This window comes from Crocodylus siamensis, chromosome 8, assembly GCF_052110815.1.
Source record: "Crocodylus siamensis isolate JL-2025a chromosome 8, ASM5211081v1, whole genome shotgun sequence".
NCBI classification, from domain to species: Eukaryota; Metazoa; Chordata; order Crocodylia; family Crocodylidae; genus Crocodylus; species Crocodylus siamensis.
In genome coordinates this window covers 18901693-18923323 of record NC_143402.1, presented here as the reverse complement: position 1 = coordinate 18923323, position 21631 = coordinate 18901693, and the positions used below count along the sequence as shown (strand labels likewise).

Below are 21631 nucleotides of genomic sequence, written 5' to 3'. Positions count from 1 at the left end.
TGTGACATCAGGCAGAACCTTAGTAAACTGTTACCACCAGCACCTGGTAACACCATTGTTAATCATGTGTAGTAAAGGGACATCAGGGCTAGCATGAGTCATTTATAGAGCCAGTCAGGACTAGAAAAGAGAGAGAGAAAGAAAGAGGAGGGGGAAGAGATCAAACAACCACTGCAAGGAGCAGGATGTCCTGGCAAGACACAGCCGGGCTATGAGCATCATGTATGTGAGTTATCTCTTGGATAAAGAAGCCAGCATGTATCCAGGATCTGCAAGGTGCAACAATAACAACCTGCCAGTGCAAAACTTTGTCTCCACGCCGCCCTACTCAGATTATGTGGGATATCATCATGTGCCAAGTATGGACAACCATGGACAGACTTCAGGAACCTGGGGATCTCACTACGGCCCACAAAGAGAGGATTGGAATGCCTATGGGCCCGGACCCTCCAGCACAGTTACTGCTGCACAGATCAATGGCTCCTCTCCTGGGCAGGTCTCCTACAGTTCTGCTGATTACAACTCTCTCCATCCTACTGGATCTGGGGTTTTACCTCCTGTAGATACAATTAACACGGAGCAAATCTCTCCCAACCCTCAAAGGCACAGCTCTTATGAATGGATGAGGAAAACGGTGCAATCTACTTCCACAGGTATGTGGGCACTGAGGGTTAGGGAGAATGAGAATCCTGATTTTTCTTACAGATTTTCTTGCTATCCGTTAAGTCATGATTCTACTCCTGTATGATATCTTTGATCACATGGTTTATTACATTGCCATTCCTGATATCTGATACGGGGGCAAAATAAAAGTCAGCTTCTAAAGAAAAAGAAAATGCTCAGTGCACTGAAGTGACCCCACTTGTTATGAAATGTGCAACATCTTGGCTGAATTTCTGAATTGTATGATTTAAATGAGATTTGCCGGTGTATTTCCAGGGGAAAAAAACAACAAAAAATAGTGTTAAAGCCCTGATTTTTTTACTTTCCTCATTAACTATCCTCCAGTTTTAAAGTAAGCATGACAAAATGCAAACCAAAATATACATTTAGCATAGATGCCAAAACCAAGGCTTTACACTGAAAATGATTTCTTCAAACCTGAAGATCTTTCTCAGGTAGGAAGACAAATTCAAGTTAATTGAGCAAGGATAAGGATCATGCCTCCAGAAGAGAGTCAACACCATAGCTCCTTTTTAAAGTATTAATGTTTTAAAAGTGAATAGATAAGGAAAGGTTTGCTTCAGTTGTCTTATCACAGGAAGGAACACTAGAACCCCTAGTTACACAACCAATCAAAAACCTTAGCAGGTCAATCCGATTCGTAAAACTGAGCAGGTAAAAGTAATAGGCAACAATAACCATGTAACAGGTAAAAATTAATCCCCAAACCCTAGGAAAAGGATATGTTTGATGACGGAATGAAACAAGGCAGCAAAATTAGCACTGTTTGCCAATTAAATATCCCTAAATCAAAACACAGCCATCAGGGGAGAGGAAACAAAACCAAAAGGCTGCCTGGGAAGAACTGAGGCAAAACTGTGTGTGAAAGCAGCAAGCCCTGTGAGGTGCTGAGTATCCTCTGCTCCCATTTTGCCCACTAGGAATCAAGGGCTCTCAGTACCTGTTTGGTGCTCAAGTCTTTCAGCTACACTGCAGGGGATTTCTTTCCTCCCCTTTCCCAGCCTTTGTCTTTTGCACTCTGTAAGCAATGCTTTAAATTTAAGCAGGATTTGAATTTCTGAAGGGAAAATAAAACCAAACAATATCCTAAATAATCAAATGAAAGAAATACAGAAAACCCTACATTAAAATGGTGCATCTGATCTTCTAGGGCCAAACTGCAGCAGACCTACCCAGGCTGAATAGTCTTTTTTTATTATGTTTAAGACACCTGAAATCAATGGGAGAATTTATGGAGTAGGGGACTAATCTGGGTGTGAGAGAATATCACCATTTAAGTCCTTAAAACATGAAGTTATGCACCAGGTGTTTTTAAAATCAGCTCCTTCACTTCCAGCACTCTCCAGCTACCAAAGCACAGACCCTCACATCTAAAAGAGACGCTATGTCTTCCAAGTAACAATCCATCCTCTTTTAAATGTGAAGAAATACACATCAAGGATACACAGCACAAAGATTTGGAGCTCATGAGCCAAATGGCAGAAAACCTCCTCCAAATAAAATGCCCCACTCCTCCTCCCTGCTTTTCAGCTCTTATCCTCCATTCCTCCTACATTTTCATACCTATCATTTTGGACTACAAACTCTTCTGGGCAGCCTTCATCTCCTAAGCAGCTCCCATCTCCTTACCTGCCCGTGCAGCCTTCTCACCTGGTGGGCACTGTATTACACGTGTAAAGAACAAGAACCTTGTCACTGCCCACCTAATAGCATGACCTGGGCTCTTCCATATTAGCCCTGACAGCTCTCAGTCATGCAAGGTGCAGAGCCTGCAGCAGGAAGCACGGGTGTGAAGTGCTCACACCTTTCCATTCTGTACTGCCTGCTCCAATGAGGCCCTCAACTTTTAGGAGCTCAAAAGGAGCTGAAGGTGCTCAGCATCTCATAGGATCAGACCCCACAAAGGTGATTCTTATTCAAATGCCTAAAAGTCAACCAAAGGGGCACTGAATGCCCTGGGAGCTTTTCCACTGACTTAACTGGGTATTGGATCAGGCCTAATAAGAGAAATCCTTCCTTCTGAGCAATAATATCAAAACAGCAAGTTTTTCCTATTGCCTGTTCTCTCTGCTAATTAATTTTTAATTCTGGAAAGCTCAGCTCAGCCACAACAGCCATTTCACTAGGGAGGGTCCAGCTCCTAGCCCTCATTCTCTTCCAGCTTCTTGTCCTGCTTTTAAAAGGAACAAATTGTTCTCAAGTTTTCCATCATGGTTAAACTTGTTTAACTACCATCCTTAACATTCATAGGTCCTACGCATGTAAGTGTGAGTTCAAGTGAGATATAGGAGTATTTTCCATTTAGTAAGCCAGTTGCAAATGCTTAAATGTTTGCCAGGCCATGGCGCACACCATTCTTTAGGAGGAAACCCACTGCAGTTTACACCTTCCGAGCCCTGTACAAATATTAAGTCTGATCCATCACTATTTTGTTTGTTCAGCACAACTACCAGCAATTTCAGTAAAAGCTTGCCTATATAAGGACCCCAGAATCAAGCCCATTATCAAATTAGCTGTCCCAAGTACTGTTGCCCCTTTTTTACAGAGGAAAAAAACTGAAGCTCAAGAGCCAACTTGCCCATAGTCGCTCAGCCAGAAGCCAAAATAAATTAGATTAACTGAATACAGTCAATGAATATTAATGCAAGATAATCTTGCAAGTCTACAAGGATTGCTCCCATTAATAATTCCCTGGGAACTCAGCAGAGCTGCTTGCATTAGGATTACTCACAGGAGCCGTCTTGCCTGTGAATAAGGACTACAGGCAGGAGCCCTAATATGGAACAAATTCTCCACCTACAATGATTTTTACAGTGGGCTTCTCTCACTATCGTTTTCTGCCCTCTTGACCTCACAAGTGCTGAAGGACAACCTATTACCCATTCTCTATTAGTGTCTTATTCCCTGGATGTCTTTCCACCACTGTTCTTCTTTCTTGTGGTTACAGTTTACATGTAAAGAAAAGAGAAAAAAAAAGAGTGCAGTTAAGACCAGGTTCTTAGGTGGGAAAAGGTGAAATCAACTGAATTATTCCAGTTTACACCAGTGGAAAAGATGTTTCTCAGGATGCAACATCAGGGACTGGCCTGTCAGTTTGGTGGTGCTACTTTAGTAACACATTACTTTAGTCCATCATTTGCAGGTTGAAGGAGATATTTTCTTGGGTTTATAACCCCCTCTCCTAGGTGCTTTGGCATTGGAGCAGGGTGGGGCCCAGATTTATACCCACTGGCAACATTTGGATTGAGTGCTTGGTCATTGCGCTGTTTAAGGGGTTGAACAAAGAAAAGAAAGCAAAATATGTTAGGACTTCAGAGAAGGGCTCAGAGGAGACTTTTAGGAGGAAAATGTTTGAGCATTAAACAGTCAGGTTTTTTTACCCCAGGATATAGTTGGGGCTATGCCCTTCTCTCTCACAGTTGCCCCTTCCCGCTCCAAAGTTACCACACAAAGGGGCAAAGACAGACAAGGCGACTGTCCACTACCAAAAGGGTCACCTTAAAGCCCTGGCAAAGATCCCAGTACATCCTTCAGTTTTCCTCACGTTTTCAAAAGAATTCAAAGGGAAAATTTTCAGGGGAAACTGAAAAAATGTAGTTTGGACCATACCAAAATTCACCCCGTTTGGGTTTCATTGCTACTGACTTCCTGCCCCTGGGGCAGGGGGCTGGACTCGATGAAGGTCCCTGCCGGCCCGAATGTCTATGACATCTACCAGGAAGAGAGCGCACCCTTGTATTTTCGCAGAAGAGACAGAAATGTGACTTTCCGGTTTTGTGAGAGAGCAGCAGTGGTGTTTTCTCACAAACTGAGGTGAAGCCATAACAAAACCAAGGCTTTGAGACACTGGTGACAATTCACTTCGCCGGCAGTGTCACTAACAATGTGAATTTAGTCACAGAGCTGTGGGGCAGAAGAAAAGAGGTGGCTCTTTCTTATCATAAAGTAGAAAAGAGGCACAGGGTTTTATGATGGGATAAGAAAGGGGATGGAGGGAAAGTGATTAAAAGCAGAGCGAGACACTTCCTGTACACAATGACTCCGATATCATCCTTGTCCAATGACAGTTTTATTCTGAAAAGACAGGTCACACACCGGTTATGACAAGTATCCTACATGTCAAGCTCACATCGCTGACGCTTGCCAAAGGACACTACTTAGCCTTTGAAGAGCACAGCAACTCCATTCCTTGCATCTTCAGAAAGAGAAAAAATGCCATGGGAAGGAACTGCCCTCCTCCTAAAGGCCCATACTGACCAGGTGCTGAATGCCTACAGGGTATTTGTGGGGATTTCAATTCATCCCTTGTTCTCTTGACTTACAGTCATGAAGGAGGGAGCACATTAAGAGAAATCCCTTTTTCAGCAGTTTACACACTTCTGCTATCCAAAATCTACATGTTGAGCAGGGGACCCATCCAATCAGCAGTGGAAAGTGAGAAAAGATGGAGAGAAATTCTGCTATGGATCCAGTGGATTTGATGTGGCTTACTTCAGTGTGGTATCTCCAAGTTTATACTAGGAAAACCAAGAACAGAATTGGGCCAGTGAGTTCTAGCACAAAACATCAGAAGAGATCCCGAGTAGAAAATCCTGGTCAGACAAGTCAACATAACTGGGAGCAAAATCCTGCACTTAAAGTCACATAACACGTCTCAACTCAAATATTATGCTTTTTCCCTTCAAGCATGGATCTTCCCAAATATATACAGTGATAATATATTATTAGAGACAAGCGTTACCTTCAGAACAGAGAAAGAATGTTTCACATAGTATGCAGACACATAGAACATGATCCTGGAAGCATTTATGCACGTCATTTTATTCATGGGTAGTACTATTCAATTCAAAAGGTCTTCTTTGTGGAGCCTGAGTTACTCACAAGCATATATGCCAGACTGGGCCCATATAACGCTTCTGAAATAAAAGGAAGCTGAATTTTCATTGTAACTATTTCAGAATATCCACTTTGGATTCATTCTGACCTTTCTATCATTACTTATTAAAGAAACTCCAGGCATATCTAATTAGAGGGCTGTGAAAGAGACCCTTGATTCTAATCTGAAGATATGCAAAATCAAAATTGTGTCTATATATGAGTTTTGCAGATACCCCGTTTGTGTGCAATGGATGGATCCAGACACTAACCCCAGTACTGAAATTATGCACATTTGAACTCTGTAGCTCAGACCCACTGGCAGGCCAGAATTTGTCCTTTATTCTATCATTGACTTCAGGTGCCCTCAGATCAGCACAATTTTCATTCACGTAACTGTGGCATCTACATAGGTATCTATATGAGCATAGGTAGATCCAAGATTTTTTTGAGTGATGTTAGCATACATGAGGCAGGAGGACACTCCTGAACAGTTAAGAATGGAGGATGAAAAAGAGGCCAGAGCCAGTTCTAATGCTAATTTATTTTGCTTTGTAAACTAGTTGTGAGGTCTGAGGGTATTTTTTTTCCTTCCCTGAGCTACATTGTCTTAGGTTTTGAGGTCTATCTGTCATACTGAGGCAACAGACCCTTTTAACACTTCTTTTTGCTTTGATATGCAGTCCTGTCTCTTCCTTCTCCCTCTTTTCTTCAGGAGTTATATTGCCGGAAAGGGTGATGATTTTCACAGCAAATAAAGGGGCCTTCTCCTAGCTTTATTGTCTTCAGAAGAAATGCTCTGTGAATTTTATGACCAATGGGAAAGCTGTTCCCTTCCCCCCACTCAACCCTGGCCAGTCACAAAGATTGCTAGGGTAAGTGGGGGTCCCACAAAAGAACTGTTACAAACCCCTTTGCAAGGTGTAGAGTAAACCATGAATGTCAGGTGAAGCCCATTATTCCATTAGCACTTTCAGATTATCATAATTTGTAAAAATGAATCTTGGGCAAAATTCCCTGTTCTCAAACTGCTTCTCAGAACCAGCCAATCCAGGCATTACTGCTTGGAGGGTACATTACAATGTAGGTTAAGACCTTTCCCACCTCTGACTTCTGGTAGCTTCTAGTAAACTTCTGGTAGTTCAAGTGAAGAAAAACAATTTACATAATACAGTCCCTCCAACAGAGAATGTCTTCAGTAAAAACTGGTCCTACAGGCTGGTTACAATGAGACCAGCCAGGCCAGAATTAGACCAGGGGAAGTCCACTAACAAAAGGCTGAATCCAGGGACACTGAGTACGGTGAGCAAGATTTGTCTAAAGCATTGAATTTAAAGTTTCTTTTTCACCTTTTAAGTGATAAATCATAATTCTTATCCCCCGGAAGGCTGTGAGAGGCCACTGACATTGAAAAGATTCCAACTAGTTCTAATGAACATCGGATCGAGCCTTAATAAAACAGATTTTTACACAACTACTGCAAACATTTTCTTAGATGTCCTGGCAGATCTCAGTACTGATAGTTTGGTAGGCATCATTCTGAACATGTAAGAAAGCAACAATATTCAAGCGAAGATCCACCATATAAGTCAGAATTTCGTTCTTACTTTTTAATTTTTTTGTAAAGCAACCTTCTTAACTAGATTTGAAAACTGCATTTCTTGAAAACAGAACCATACTGTATTATCACAGCTACAATGAAATCAGAAAGGTACTTGTATAATAATAAGTAAGTTGTATGGGGAAGTAAGCACCCTTGTTTTGCAAATATACTTAGTTTCTGCTTCAGTTCCAAAAGCAAAGGAAAATTCCTCCCCAGATAATTAAAATCAGAAACTGAAAGGTGTCTCTTTGGCTTACTTCTTGTTTTTGGAGATAAAAGGAAGATCTGATATTTGTTTATGGCTTCTGAATGTGAATAGAGTCCATGATAAGATCACCTTGTAGCTCTTTTGTGTACTTCATCTTAACACCACAATAGAGAGTTTAGGGAAACATTTTAGGCATTCTGTTCCAGGGAATGACCCCAAATTCACATTTAAAGGGGAGAAACCCCTAAGCAAAACACAGGCTAGAGAGATCAAAAGAAGTTAAAAAATATCAAGTAAGGCATTAAAGCACCACAGGTGACCATATGTTAAACAAACAATTTACACTTCCAATGAATGAAAACAAATGCACTGATACCTATGTGGGCTACACTGAATAACCACTCTTGTTCAGGACCTCTCATGTTTTTACCATAGTATTTTAAAATTAACAGAGCTTCTAACTTGGCTATTCATATAAGCAAAGTTTGATTCTGTTCCTGATGCAGTTTGACACTGTTTTTACTGTGATGACTTCAGAGTAGCTAGGAGTTGGAATCCTTTCCAGGGAAGGGTACAAATTTGACATACAGTACAGCTAACTTTGTGGGGAAAAAATTAAGCACAGCAAATACAAATACAGACAAAAATATTTTTCCTCACCAGAAAGAGTCTGGCCTGACTCCAAACTATACAAATTCAGTGGCTCAAGAAAGCTGAGAGATGCCACTCAAATGCCATTATTAATACTTACAGGGGATAGGTTGTTGTCTGCCATTATTAATACTTAGTTCTTGCCCAAGGACCCAGCTTGAGAGAATGTGCAGATTAATGGACCAAATATATAAAATATGGAACCTTGTTCTTCAGGCTGGGAAACAGGAAGATCACAGAAAGCATGTCTGACATACTGGTTGGATCAGTGTCATCCATAGCCAGAGGCAGAATATTATCTATTCTCTGCAGTGAACTATTATTTGCCTAAGATCTCCCTGTCATGGAGCAGGATGCTACAAACACAGGTCAACAAGAAAATCTCTGCTGCAAAGGGGTCACGTTCTAAAGACCAGCTTGATGGGCCAAAAATTACCAGTCAGGGCAACACTGATTTTCAGATGTTGAAAGAAGGGGAAAATACATTGCTCATATGCTGCTCCTCTGCGTGGACAGATTTGAGGTGCAAGGGATCGGGGGATGCTATTCACTCTGGAATCTTTGATTGTATTTATCAGGGCCAAACCCTCCCTCTTCTTCCAGAGCTGGGGAAAGCTCTCTCTCGGCAGAACCAGTGAGGACATGCCCCAGAAATAAAGGATAAAGTATTTCAGGAACCTGCTTGATTTGTGGTCCACAGATTTCTCTTCTGTGGGAACCTTTTCAATTCAAAATTGTAGGGGAGTTAAAAGGGGGTGGGTGGAGGGGAAATGTGGAGCAGGAGTTACAAGCCATTCAGCTTCATGGAGAAGAAGAGTGCCAGCTGTGAGACTACGCACCTGAAATTCAGGTATGTTCACAACTGTTAAGTGCAAATCAATTACAGGTTTCCCTCGCCAGCCACAGGGGTTAAGTTCCTGAAAGTTCCCGTGGTTGGCAAAACCGACAGGACTGGGGGAGCAGGGGCTGTGGGTTGGGGGTGAGGGGCACCAGCAAGGCTGTGGGGGCAGTGAGAGGCATGAGCAGGGCCAGGGAGGCCATGCAGGCTATTTTGAGATTGTACCCCCTTCTTTCTCTGAAGCGTGGATACTCAAAACCGTGGTTGGCGAGGGAAACTTGAACATATCTCTCTGCCCTTTCACATGCATCCCCAGCTGGTGCTTACATCAAGATTATGACTCCATAAAAGAAGACTAGTTACCTCCTTCAACAGTTGTGCACCTGTTAGTTTGGTAGTTAGTTCTCCCAAAATCACAGTTTGGTGGAAGTCCTAGCAAATAAGGATAGGAACACCTAATAAGGCCAGGAGGTAGCCCAGATGCAGGCTGTTCTAGATTGCAGGCTAGAGCAGGCCTTCAGAATAATGCAGGACATTAGTTTCAAGGGAGCTGTTTGGTTATTATTTTTATTACTATAGCACCTAGAAGACCCAATCATGGCCTGGGACCCACTGTCCTGGGGGCTGTGCAAACAAAAAACAATGATGTTCCCTACTCTGGAGAGTTTTCAATTTAAGCATAGGACAAGAGACAACAGAGGGTCACAGTCAGACAGAGGAGTGCAAGAAAGCAATGAGATGCTGCTGGTCAGCAGGATACACAATAGTCCTAGAAGGCTTGTGACATACCCTCTGTCAACTTTTTAGCAAACCTTGGAGAAAGGGAGGCTCTGACACACCTTTTGTTTAAGGTGGCTGTTAAGCCCTTGCAGACCTTGGCAGATTCTGATCAGGGCTTTTCACTGCTAGCCTGAGAAGTTAGGCAGACAAGATTCTTTGGCTAAATCCGATATCTTTTATTAGACCAACTAATATAGTTGGAAAAAATCTTCTTTGCAAGCTTTTGGGTATGTTTGCTTTCTGGGTCTAAAACGGGTGACAAATCATAATTTATGAGGGAGACAGACTATGGACATTAGTGCAAGGAATTAAAAAAACAACATATTTTCTCTGAGGGTGTTTATACATGAAAGCTTGCAAAGAAGACTTTTTCTCCTCCGTTTTTTAATATAGTTGGAAAAAAATCTTCACCCAAATATTCACCCTTATGTTTTTGTACCCGAAAGCCTGCAAAGAAGATTTTTTTCCAACTATATTAGTTGGTCTAATAAAAGATACCGGATTTACCCAAAGAACCCTGTCTGCCTGTCCTTAGACCAACATGGCTACAACTGATAGCTCTGAGAAGTTACCAGTTATGGGATTAATAAGCTTTCTGACCAGAAATTCCACATAGTTGCATCTGTCCTCACTGCTTTTTGCCATTCACAATTACCTCCTCAGCATCCCTCATCCTGCTGAACCATGTCAGCTCCATCCTTCCATCCAGATTTGATGTACTAATGGAATCAGTGAAAGAGACATTGGTACTAGGATTTGACACTGACCATTACCCTACATCAAGCATTATTTGTCTCTCATTCTCTCTCTGCTTATTATTACATGAAAAGCCATTGCTTTTTTTTAAATTCCTCACACTGATGTCCATAGTTTATCTCCCTCATAATTTGTCTCTCTTTTCTAATCCAGGAAGAAAAGAGATACCTATTAAATTGAAATAATAATACTGTGTCTCTCTATAACCCTTACTGCTATTGCCTTCATAACATTAATAGTGCAGGAGATTTTGGAGGACTGCAGCCAGTGAAATAGGCCCCACCATTCCCCTTTGATACAGGTATCAGCGTCTCAATTTTAGAACAAGGAACTGAGCAGTAAAAATGTTCCATGGATCATCTGTGGTCATGCAGGAAGTCTGCGCTGGAACCAGGAACAAAATCCAGATTTCCTGACTCCCAGTTCTTAACCCCATCTTCCCCTCAAAATGATAATGCAAGGGATGATAAAGAAGTCAGAACATCAGCTTGTCATCTGTTTGTTTAAGAACAAAACTAAATGCTGGTGGCCTAAGTCTCCTGTGCTGTAAATCAAGAACAACTCTCCTCATGTCAGTGGTTACCCTGGGGTAGGTGAGAGAAGAATCAGGCACAAAATGTCCAGGAACATTTTTTTCCCAAATGCAAAAGAAAGTGTTTTGTGCTGCTGAAATTAAAAACTGTAGCTCAAAGCTGTATGTCTTTTTTCTTTTAAAACAGGTAAAACAAGAACAAGAGAGAAGTACCGGGTGGTTTATACAGATCATCAGAGATTAGAATTAGAGAAGGAATTTCATTACAACAGATACATTACTATCAGGAGGAAGTCTGAACTTGCTGCAAACCTAAGACTTTCCGAGAGACAGGTAGAGTATGGGTCACACATTCAGCATTTCCTATGCATTTATTATTACTGCTCAGGAGACAAGAAAACTGGTTAAAAGCATGACTATCCTAATGTCCCTAAGTATGGAGCAGTGCAGCTGGACTATTATAATGCAGACCACTGACCTGTTCAGCTGTATGAGATCTGTTGCACTGTACTTGTCTACAAGATCAGGGACAGAAGTTCAATAAACCTATTTAACCTAAATCCGTTCAGTTTAATAGTACATCCATCAGGTTTATCTTAAACTGGTTTTACCATTTTGAAAGCAATTTATGAGCACTGAACTTCTGTTGTGTTACAGATTTGAACTAGTTTCCAAACACATACACCAGTTCATGTGTAATTTCTGTCCCTAGCCTAACAAGGCATTATTTCTATATTTCACAGCATCACTGCCAAGACTGGTGCAAGCTCTACCTGCAATAACAATGGTGCACACACAAGTCCAGATTAGGTACAGGCAGCTGCCAGCATCTTAAGCAAAATGCTGTTTAGATATGCTCCAAGAAAGGATAGCTGACGAGGTCTTAAAACACCAGCAGATAAGGTTCTTTGGATAGATGTGATATTTTTTATTAGACCACTAAATAGTTGGAAAAATTGTTTTTTTGCAAGCTTTTGGGCACAATTTTTCCAACTATTTAAAAGAACAATTTCTTCCAACTATTTAGTTGGTCTAATAAAAGATATCACATCTACCCAAAGAACCATCCCTGCCTAGGTCTTTAAACCAACATGACTACAACCAACAACCCTTAAAACACCAGCAGCATCTTGGAGCCTTGTCTACACTGATGGAGCTAAACCAGTGGGAACAGTGGTGGAAAATTTTCGCCAAAAAGCCCAGGGAAAAATCCTGACCTGACTTCATTCCAGGGTTTTGTTATAGATTTAAGCGGGGCCAGAACTTCAACCTAGCAGAAACAGAGCTACTGACTCCAACTGACAAATGGACATATATTAAGAAAAAATACTTACTTGTCCCTCCAGTTCCCCTTCACATTTACTGGAGGACTCTGTCCCCATTTCATATTTGCCCCATTTTTTTCTCTATTCATGAGGCCCTACAAGACCACCATCCTGTCCAAGACCTGAATACATGTTGCTCTGGAACCCATCAATGTCACACTCCTCAATCAGCTAATTGCAATGTCTGTACATTGCTCCTGCAGCACTCACAGCCTGTGTGCCTCCTCCTCCTCTCAAAGGGCCTGGGCACATGGCCTCTGGCTCTAAAACACTTCCAAGCCCAGCTGGCCCCGGAAGCAAGCAAGTGAGATAAGAAGTCAAGCTAGATCTCCCACAGAGCAGTACAAATAATTATTTCATGGTTAGCATTTGTTCTGTACCATTTTAGGTGGGGGGTTCCTTCAATCAATGCACTGAACACAGGCAGTGGAGTAAAAATTGATGAGTATTATTGATGGAGATCAATGGATAATTCCCACTGGGTTATATCATTAGCAATTTCCACTTTTGCTGTTTTCATACTATGCAGCCATGCCACAATTTTCTCAAGTATGATTCAAAATTATTACCTGAATAACATGCCTAATTCTCCAATCAGATGCACTTTTTAGAGTTAACCATCTGTAAAAAGCCACCAAATTGGAAAAGTAGCATTTTATCACTAGGATGAACTCCCTTCCTCTGGGTACAAATGACAAACAAGGTGTAAGGAAATGGAGAAACAGACCCAAGTGTCAAAAATATTTCTTGATCTTCAGCAAAGAGTTCATTGCAAGTGGTTGATTATTGAACAGTCAGGTTTTTTTAACTGGTTAGTAGGTCAAATGATACGTGTATTATCTCTTATTATATAATTGAACTCCTGGTATCTGCATTTTATTATGCTCTTAACTATACACTTAAGATTTGTTTCTATGAACATTCTGCAATATTCACTTGAAACTCACTGATCTGATGATCATTCCTGCAAATTAACCTTTTTATGATAACAGTTGAAGAAAACTATTTGACACAATCTTCAATTTCTATAAGAAATTTGTTCAAATATCCATGGCAATGTGTTTGCAGTACTTGCTTTGCTCTCATTGATCAACTATACCCCTGTGTCCAAAATCAGAACAACATCTATGCATCACTTAAAATAGTGGTTCTTCAACTTTTTAGATATAACGCACTCCCTGGTAGAGTATCAAAAGTATCAAGACACCCCATCAGAAAATGCCAGCTCTTAGTTTTCAGTTGTTTTTTGAAAAACAGTGCAATTCCTCTGTTGCAAAAAAATTCAGAAAGACCAGAATAGGTCAGGATGTTTTTAACACTATTGATTCCTACTTTATATCTCTGGGTTTAGCTTGTGTATCTTGTGTATCTTATGTATGCACACCTAACAGTGCTAACAACTATGTATCACTCCATAACATCCTTGAAAGAATCTCAAGGCACCCTGGTTGAGAATCACTGACTTAAGCCATTCCTAAGCAGGGCTAGACACAGGCATAGGAGAACTGGGCAGCCACCTGGGGCCCAGACAGGGGGCCTAAAAATGGTAATTGTATTATTATTATCATTATCTCTAATGAAGGGGGGACAGGTACTAAAAGTTCGCCCAGGGCTGCCAGGAGTCTAGGTACGATGCTGATTACTAGGCAAACTCAGGCTTACATGGCACCTAAATGATGCATAGGATTTCAGCCTATACAACTTTCACTAGACTTCTATAGTGCATTAATGAAGAAGATTAATTACTTAGCTCGGGGTGAAAGCCTGAAATGATTCTCTGGGAAAGCCTCTTCACTAACTGTTTCAAAGTGCTGAACAGGAAGTAGGAGAGAATGTTCTCCAGATAATGTAAATGAAAAATGTTTCATATCAACTTAAAACTGAAAAATATTTCCAGAACTTTAGACAGTGAGTGTTGATCTGTTCAAAAGATCTGTGGTTAGAAATAAACCTGTACATGTTTGATGCAGTAATCCATTGAGAGGGCCTCATTCTAATCTGAAATATATTGCCATGTACCTTGACAAACAATGTGAATAGATACACAAATTCAGTCATAAACCATTTGAATTATTTGTGCCCCTCTACATGTGCAGGTAAAGGTGCATTAGGATCAAAGCATGATCCACAAAATCATGCTTCCTGTCACATCATGTGTATGGCAGGAGGTGTGATTGTGGGACTGTGCATTAGATCTCATCTAACCTTATCACTGGTGCAGGAATCATGATCCCAGGCTTCCCCAGAACTGGCTCCTGTGACTTTAAGCCCCACACCCAGCGGGACTCACAATGGGGACGATGTTCTCTATGCTGCCCCCACTGCGAGCCCCACAGCTGATGTGCTCTGCAGGGTTTGCAGCCGAGGCTACAGGGAGCATGCTGCCGCTGCTGTGAGCCCCAAAGCTGAGGATGCTGCCACCACTGTGAGCCTTGTCAGTGCAGGGCTAGAAGGGAGTGGTGCACCCCTATGGCTAACGGTCCCCCAGTTGATGGGGCTCCCAGCTACAGGGGAGCACTAGGCCACACGTTCAATTAATGACATGATTAGAACAAGCTACAGAGTTATTACACATTTTTGTGGAATAACCCTATAGTTTATTGCTTGTTTTATCATGCCATTAATTGGTTGAAGGTGTAATTGCATCAAAACTTGAGGAGTGATTACTTGGTTAATTGTGCCTGGACTGTAATGTATAGAGGGGGCCTAAGTTTCATATTTTAACTTTCTTTTTACAAAATACTTGTATACACTCCTCTAACTATACCAGTAGGATTAGCTACCTCTCTCAACCCCCACTGCCAGGATGGATTTCTCATGCTGATGCAGTTTATTCCCATATGAAATATAATGTTATATTGGTATATGACCACTTTATACTAAAATAACTTGATCCACACTGAGGATTGTACCAGGTATAACTATATCAGTAAAAAACAAACAAAAGGGAAAAAAACTTCAAAAACTCTTAACCATCTTAGTTATGCCCGTAGATTAGAGTTAGTAATTACATGGATGATACTTGGGTCAGTCTCAGTACCAAGTAGAAGCACATGCATAGATGGTACCAGATATAGTAAGATTTTGTGGTTCTGGCAGAGTAAATGGACATAATTGATGGGGCAGGGAAATGCCAGAGATACTAGGAGATATGGGTCCACTTATTTCTCCAAAAGTATCTGCATAGCATAGATGGCAGGAGAAGTTCTTTAGTGAAAATGAAAAGTTAAGACAAAGGTGTGTGACTGATTGAAGATCCTACTAACAGTGCACAGTTATGGGTAACCACAGTTTTCCATGGCCATGCATCAGCCCAGCACCTGCCGTTTTTCCCATAAGCCTTTTGTCTTGCCAACCACAGTTTTGCCAACCACAGGAACTTTCAGGAACCTAACCTCAGCAGCTGGCAAGGAAAACCTGTATATGTATAGCAACATTTTACCTAGGGGGTCCCAGAATACTTCATGAATGTTACAAGACCTGTATTTCAGCCACCACTAAAATGCAGGCACCGCTGAACTGAAACAAAAGAGTTGTTTCATGGAACATGGACAAAGCAACACTATAGAACACACTGTTGGGACAAAAAAAAAAAATTAAGGATGCTATGACTAATCAAATTAACCTATGGGAAACCTAAAAGGCAAAATGCAAGCCTGTTGTTACAGGGGCTGAATACAGACAGTCAAAAAGCCTGAGGCTAAATCCATTCAGTCTTTGTAGGTTAGTCTAAGCTATACAGATTAAATTGAAACAGGAGTGAACAGACATTTATCGTTGATTCAGGAAATGCAGCCATATGCCTGCAGTGGCCCAGGCCGGAAGCTGTCAGGTGCTAGAGCACAGCTCTCTGGCTGTGTGCTCACTTCCTCTTCCTGCTGCTCCCAAGGCCTTTGGGATTTGCAGTCCACAATAACATCAGCAGGACTCTGCAGGGTTGTTCATCACTTCCTCTTCCTGCTTCCAGGTGCCCATGCGATTTGTAGTCCACAGTTGCAGCCAGCAGTAAGTTTGAGTGGAGGAAGGTGTGTTTATCCCTCCTCCCTAGTACCAGACCCCAGCTGGGGTTTGTTGGGGCTGGGACATCCCCAGCCGAGCTTGCCCCTTCCCCATCACCTTGTCAGCCAGCCCTCACCGCTCTAGCTTCAGAGCAGAGGGGTGGGGCCAGCCCTGATCTCTGAAGCAGGCAGCGCAGCCCAGCCCAGCCCAGCCCAATCCAGGGCTGGAAAGCATGCTGGGGTCCTCTGATTTCACTTGAACCAGGAAGGGGGTCTAGGACAGAAGTTTCATAAGCCAGTTTGACCCAAATCAGTTAAGTCTGATACTATATTCAACCAGGTTTATCTTAAACCAGTTTCAGCCATTTTGAAACTGGTTTATGTGCACTGAACTTCTGTTCTGTTACAGGTTTAAACCACTTAAACTGGTTTATGTGTAACTTATGTCCCTAGCCAGGGAGGCAGAAATAAGGGGAGGAGCTAAAAGTGGAGGGTGGAGAGAGTATTAGAGTGTGGACAAGGAAGTTATTTGTAGGGCAGCTCAGAAAAAGGGGGGAAACAAAGAACAAGGGAGTCAGGCAAAGAAGGAAGGAACATCAGGAGAAACATGAGAATACATCTGAGAGAGAGAGACAGTGAATTACATCCTTTTGTTGTGCTATAAAAAGTTCTTTGCCTGCCTTTGTTCAAAAGTCATACTTTTGCATATACTTGCATGTACTGAAAAACTGGCACATGGCCATAGGCTCTGGCAGGGTTTGGGCTCTGGCAGAATTTGGCCCAACCTGAATTACCACTGCATCTCTTTTCAATGTAGAAAAACTCTTACACCACCATTTGCATTAAAATGTACAAGCATTTACATTACATTTTGTACTTAGTACCAATACATTAACAGACAAGGAAGCCAAAAAATGCCAAAAATCCTGCAATACTAAAAAACTCACTCCATTTAATACATTAAAATGTGTGTTAAAGTTTTTCAGAAAGGAACTGGCTGTTACACAGCTTCCTATTTCCCTCCTAAATGATCAATACATGTTTGATTTTCACTGTGCTAGTGATTAGGTAACTGCTCAGCCTACATTCTGTTTGCTGTTGACACACCTCTTTCTTTGCTTCTCTGCAGGTAAAAATCTGGTTCCAGAACCGCAGAGCCAAAGAGAGAAAATTAATGAAGAAGAAAATGACTCATTTTGATGGCAGCAATCTCAGCTCTATGCAGAGTGACTCTGGCTCAGTGAGCCCCATGCCCGTTCCTGACCCACAAACTCATTCAGAAATGTCCAATTCTTTATTCCCCCCTCCACCTCCTCCACCTGCTCTTTCCATGAATGGCTTACAGCACAATGGCAACCTTCAACAGGTCGTAGCCTCTCAGTAAGGCTGTTCAAAGAGTTGTTTTATACAGAACTTTATAAACAAACAGTACATGGAGCACTACAGTTCAACAGGACAGTTGTAGCTGGCAAAATACCCCAACACCATAATGGTCTTGTGCACACAGGCTCCAATTCTCAGGTCTACAGAAGGCAGAAGCAGATGTCAAACACAATGGAACTGTTGTGTGCAAGGGGTCCTGATTGTGGAGAGATCTTGGAAGGGGATGCCAGGAGGCTGTGTCACTAAGCAGGCACTGCCTGGAGTAACACAGAGGTTGGGAAGGGGTGGGGAAGTTGGACGAGAGACAAGGAAGTGGTCATTTGTTCTGCTACTATGCAGCTCCACTAGCCAAAAGATATATGAAATAGGCCACAGACAGTGCTGCATCCCTGCGGCTATTTTAAGGCCTCTGCAAGCACTATGGGTCTTGATAAGAAAGTATATTCTTCCCCCTACTTTTCCTCATATAGGTTTCATGTGTGAATCTCTTTCTTGGACTTTGCACATGGCTCTGATAAAAATGAAGTTCTTTGGCCTATGCAACTGAAAGCCTGGAACACGTTGGCTATAGACTGTTGAGGTTTTTGGGATGAGGTCCAGTTTATCTCCTCCACTACTCTAACAGAAATTACTTCCAAGGCTAAGTAATACTGGCATCTACTCTTCAAAACTTGGTATAAATGTTTCCAGAGAAAAGAATTTGGGAATTGTGAATCTCAGCCCAGGTTTGCTCTTGGTGGGAAAAAAAAGATAATTTCAGTTCATTTTGTTTCTTAGAGAAGTAGCAGAGGAAAATAACCCCTAAGATGTTAGAGATGTTTAAGGGAACAATCACATTTAATGAGACCATGAAACCTATGGAAAAAGGTACAGCTAACGCATCTACATATTATGTGGATTACTTGGTTTTCACACATTCTGTAGTATAAAAAAGTTGAAAGGCCAAATGAATAGATGAGAAGAGAAAACCAACATTCTGCTTGAGCATAACCCGTTTTTTAAATGGGTACCTAATAGTGATCTGCTAAATCCACATATAGGCTTGATATGTACATATATATATGTAAGTCTAACATTCAGACATGCTGATTGCTCATTAACTGCAGCACAACACATATTTAGGAGCTTAACTATGTATTTAGGTGTCTAGGTTGGCACCAAGGATAACATTTCAAAAGCACCTACAGCCTAGATCTCAAGCTTAACATGCCAACAGCAGCACCCCCAACCAGGCTGTGATGAAAACTCTACACCAGGCAGAAGCACTGCAGCTACAGCTATATGAGGCTAGAGGCAGCCTAACTCCACAGTGCTAATTAGTCTTCCCTTGGTGCCATGTGAACATAGCTGCACTGCTTTCACTTGAGAAGGGTTATCACGTGCAGAGCAAGGAGTATATCTAAGGGAGCCAGGCACAATAGGTCTGTAGTCTAGATGTGAGTGACATGATGACAAAGATCCTAAAGGTGACTTCAGCATTTAGAACCCAAGGTGCTATTGACTTTCACCAAGAGTTGGCCTCCTAAATATCCAAGCCAGTTTTGAATTGGAATTTAGGAGCCTAAGGGCATGTCTACACTGCCTCCTGAGTGCCTAGGAGTGCTACTTTGAAGCATGCCCTTCATCCTTCCTCTCACTAAGCATAGGCCAACTCCGCCAAAACAGGCAGGGCAGCTAGTTTAGTGTGGACCTGTGCACATGCAAAGAAGCTGACTTGATAGACAGCCTGGAAGCAGCTCTGGGCATATGCTCAGGTCCCAGCCTTTGACATACCCCAAGTTCGAGCAAGCGGGTGGAACAGGCTTCTGAGCAGTTCTCCTGGGCTTTTCACACAGGCAATGTAGATAGACATGTCCTTTGTTACTTTTGTGCATTGGAAAAATTTACCCCAAAACTTAGTCTAAGGGTGGATACATTCTTGTTTTTCCCCCTAAATATATCATATAATATTATTTTGATGATTAAGGTGGAGTTATGAAAAATCACTTTGTATATAAAAGAACTTTAAAATAAATGACTTTTCCATAAGTGTTTCCAACACAGTATAGACCTACTACCAAAAGCTGCAATGCAGGAACGATTTTTGGAGACTGTTTTTAATCATGATATAAAGCTTAAATATATAAAATGGGGGAAGATGGGATGGTTAAAACAGAAAAACTCAGAATTTCACTACTAAATAACCAATTTTACTGCAGTTCACACATCTAAGGATGCATTTTAATTTTTACCATCTTGTGGTTATTTGATGACCTGTGTGAAATATAATTAGTGTATCCAATCCTGCTCCAAATGTGCTTGTGTCTCCATCATATACTTTCACTCTCCCACACTGAAAAGAAGTCCTCTTCTTACTGGCAGTAGCAGCTTGCAGCATTGAGATTAAGCACCCATATGAGTCTTGGAGTGGTCCTTCCATACAAGGTTTAAGAAGATCAGTTAAACATGACGATGGAAGTCTCTCCTGCTGCTATCTCTGTTGTGCCTATTTTGAGAAGTAGTACATACAAAGGGAGACATCATTCACCACAGCACTTTATCAGACAGTTTTAGCTGGAAATTCCGTCATGCTTCTTCCTATTGTCAGGTGGAGTGTTTTGGAGAAAGGCCCTTGATTAACAGCATTTGGGCATCAAAGTAATTTGGCATTTGCAAGGCTAACAAACTCAGGCATCTCAAAGCATTCTATCTTCCAGATAAGTCCATCAGAAATGCATATAATGGCCTTCAAGTGGAAGGAAACCGTATAGATGCTTTGGGTATAGAGCAACACTAAGCAAAGATTTCTATTTTCAGGTCAATCCTACTTGACTTCAATTCAATTCAATTTATTATTAAGGATTCTGGCTAAAAGCCTCGCTCCTGAAAACAACATGACAAACATGCAACCATAATATAAATAAATGTAGGCAAAAATAACGGACATACAAATATAATAATAAAATTAAGCCAACCATTATAAAAACATTGTTCCTTTTTCTAGAATTAACATAAGTATAAATATAGTATAAATGGTTATAGTATAAATATAGTGATAAATCAGATCATGAATCTATAAAAATATTGTACATAGGTCCACAACTGACACAGTAAAATCAAATATAGTGATAACATTTATCAACCATATCAACAATAAAGGATGTTTATCTCTAATTGCTTCAGCCTTATAAGCAAAAATTCCAAGACAGTTCACTAATTATGAATCTGATGAAAGAGACAGATTAATTTCTCTCTGTTTGAAAAGTATATCAATTTCTGCAAGAACAGTGATAAATATTTCTCATGTCGTTATATAAAAAACATTCTAAAACATAATGTATAGTGTCTTGCAGAACTCCTAGACAAGCTGGGCAACATATTGTAGCCCTTGGAATGATAAGTCTACGTCCAGCCAAAACAGCTGTAGGCATCTGTTCGGTCCTAGTCAAGGAGGATCACCATTTATTGTTGAGATCCAGCTATAAATACCTTTCCGCCCTCCACAATCTAATTTCCAAAGAGTATATAAAGGGGCAATACAAGTAGCCCTGGCCACTGCAAAATCATTCTGCCTGGCAATATCTCGTAACCTCTGGAAAACCCGAACCTTTTCTATGGGAGAGAAAAGTCTTTCATTCTTTGACATAGTAACCCATCCCAGAAAATGCAAAAGTCTGGGAAAGAAAAGCTAACCAGGGAGATTGAAGAGAAGGGGGATTATTGATGTCTTTTATATAGCACAATTTAAGCAGATAAGACGGTAGAAGAGGCAGGATCTGAAACCAAAATCCTGCCATTCTGATAATATTAGTTAAGTTAGAATCTAATCAAAATCTCTGATCTCAAAAAAGATGTGGGAGTTGAAGGAGAAAGACCCAGAAGAGCCTTATGAAACTTGTTCTGAGGCAATGTTCCCGCTAAGGAGCAGAGGTCCGTGAGCACACTGCTTTGGTCCCACCTCCCCTTTTCGGCGCGGTCCACCAGTAAATGTCCCGCAGTGAGTGTCTAGGTAGGAGCGG

At 41.3% G+C, this 21631-nt stretch overlaps 1 protein-coding gene across 1 annotated transcript; it reads left to right on the top strand.

Moving 5' to 3' along the window:
* Positions 1-220: 220 nt before the first annotated feature.
* LOC149858157 (homeobox protein CDX-1-like) lies at positions 221-17634 on the top strand. The gene is made up of 3 exons (XM_090060503.1): positions 221-653; positions 11115-11260; positions 17380-17634. Exons 1-3 carry the CDS (start codon positions 221-223, stop codon positions 17632-17634), a joined length of 834 nt encoding a protein of 277 aa, XP_089916629.1.
* Positions 17635-21631: the final 3997 nt, after the last annotated feature.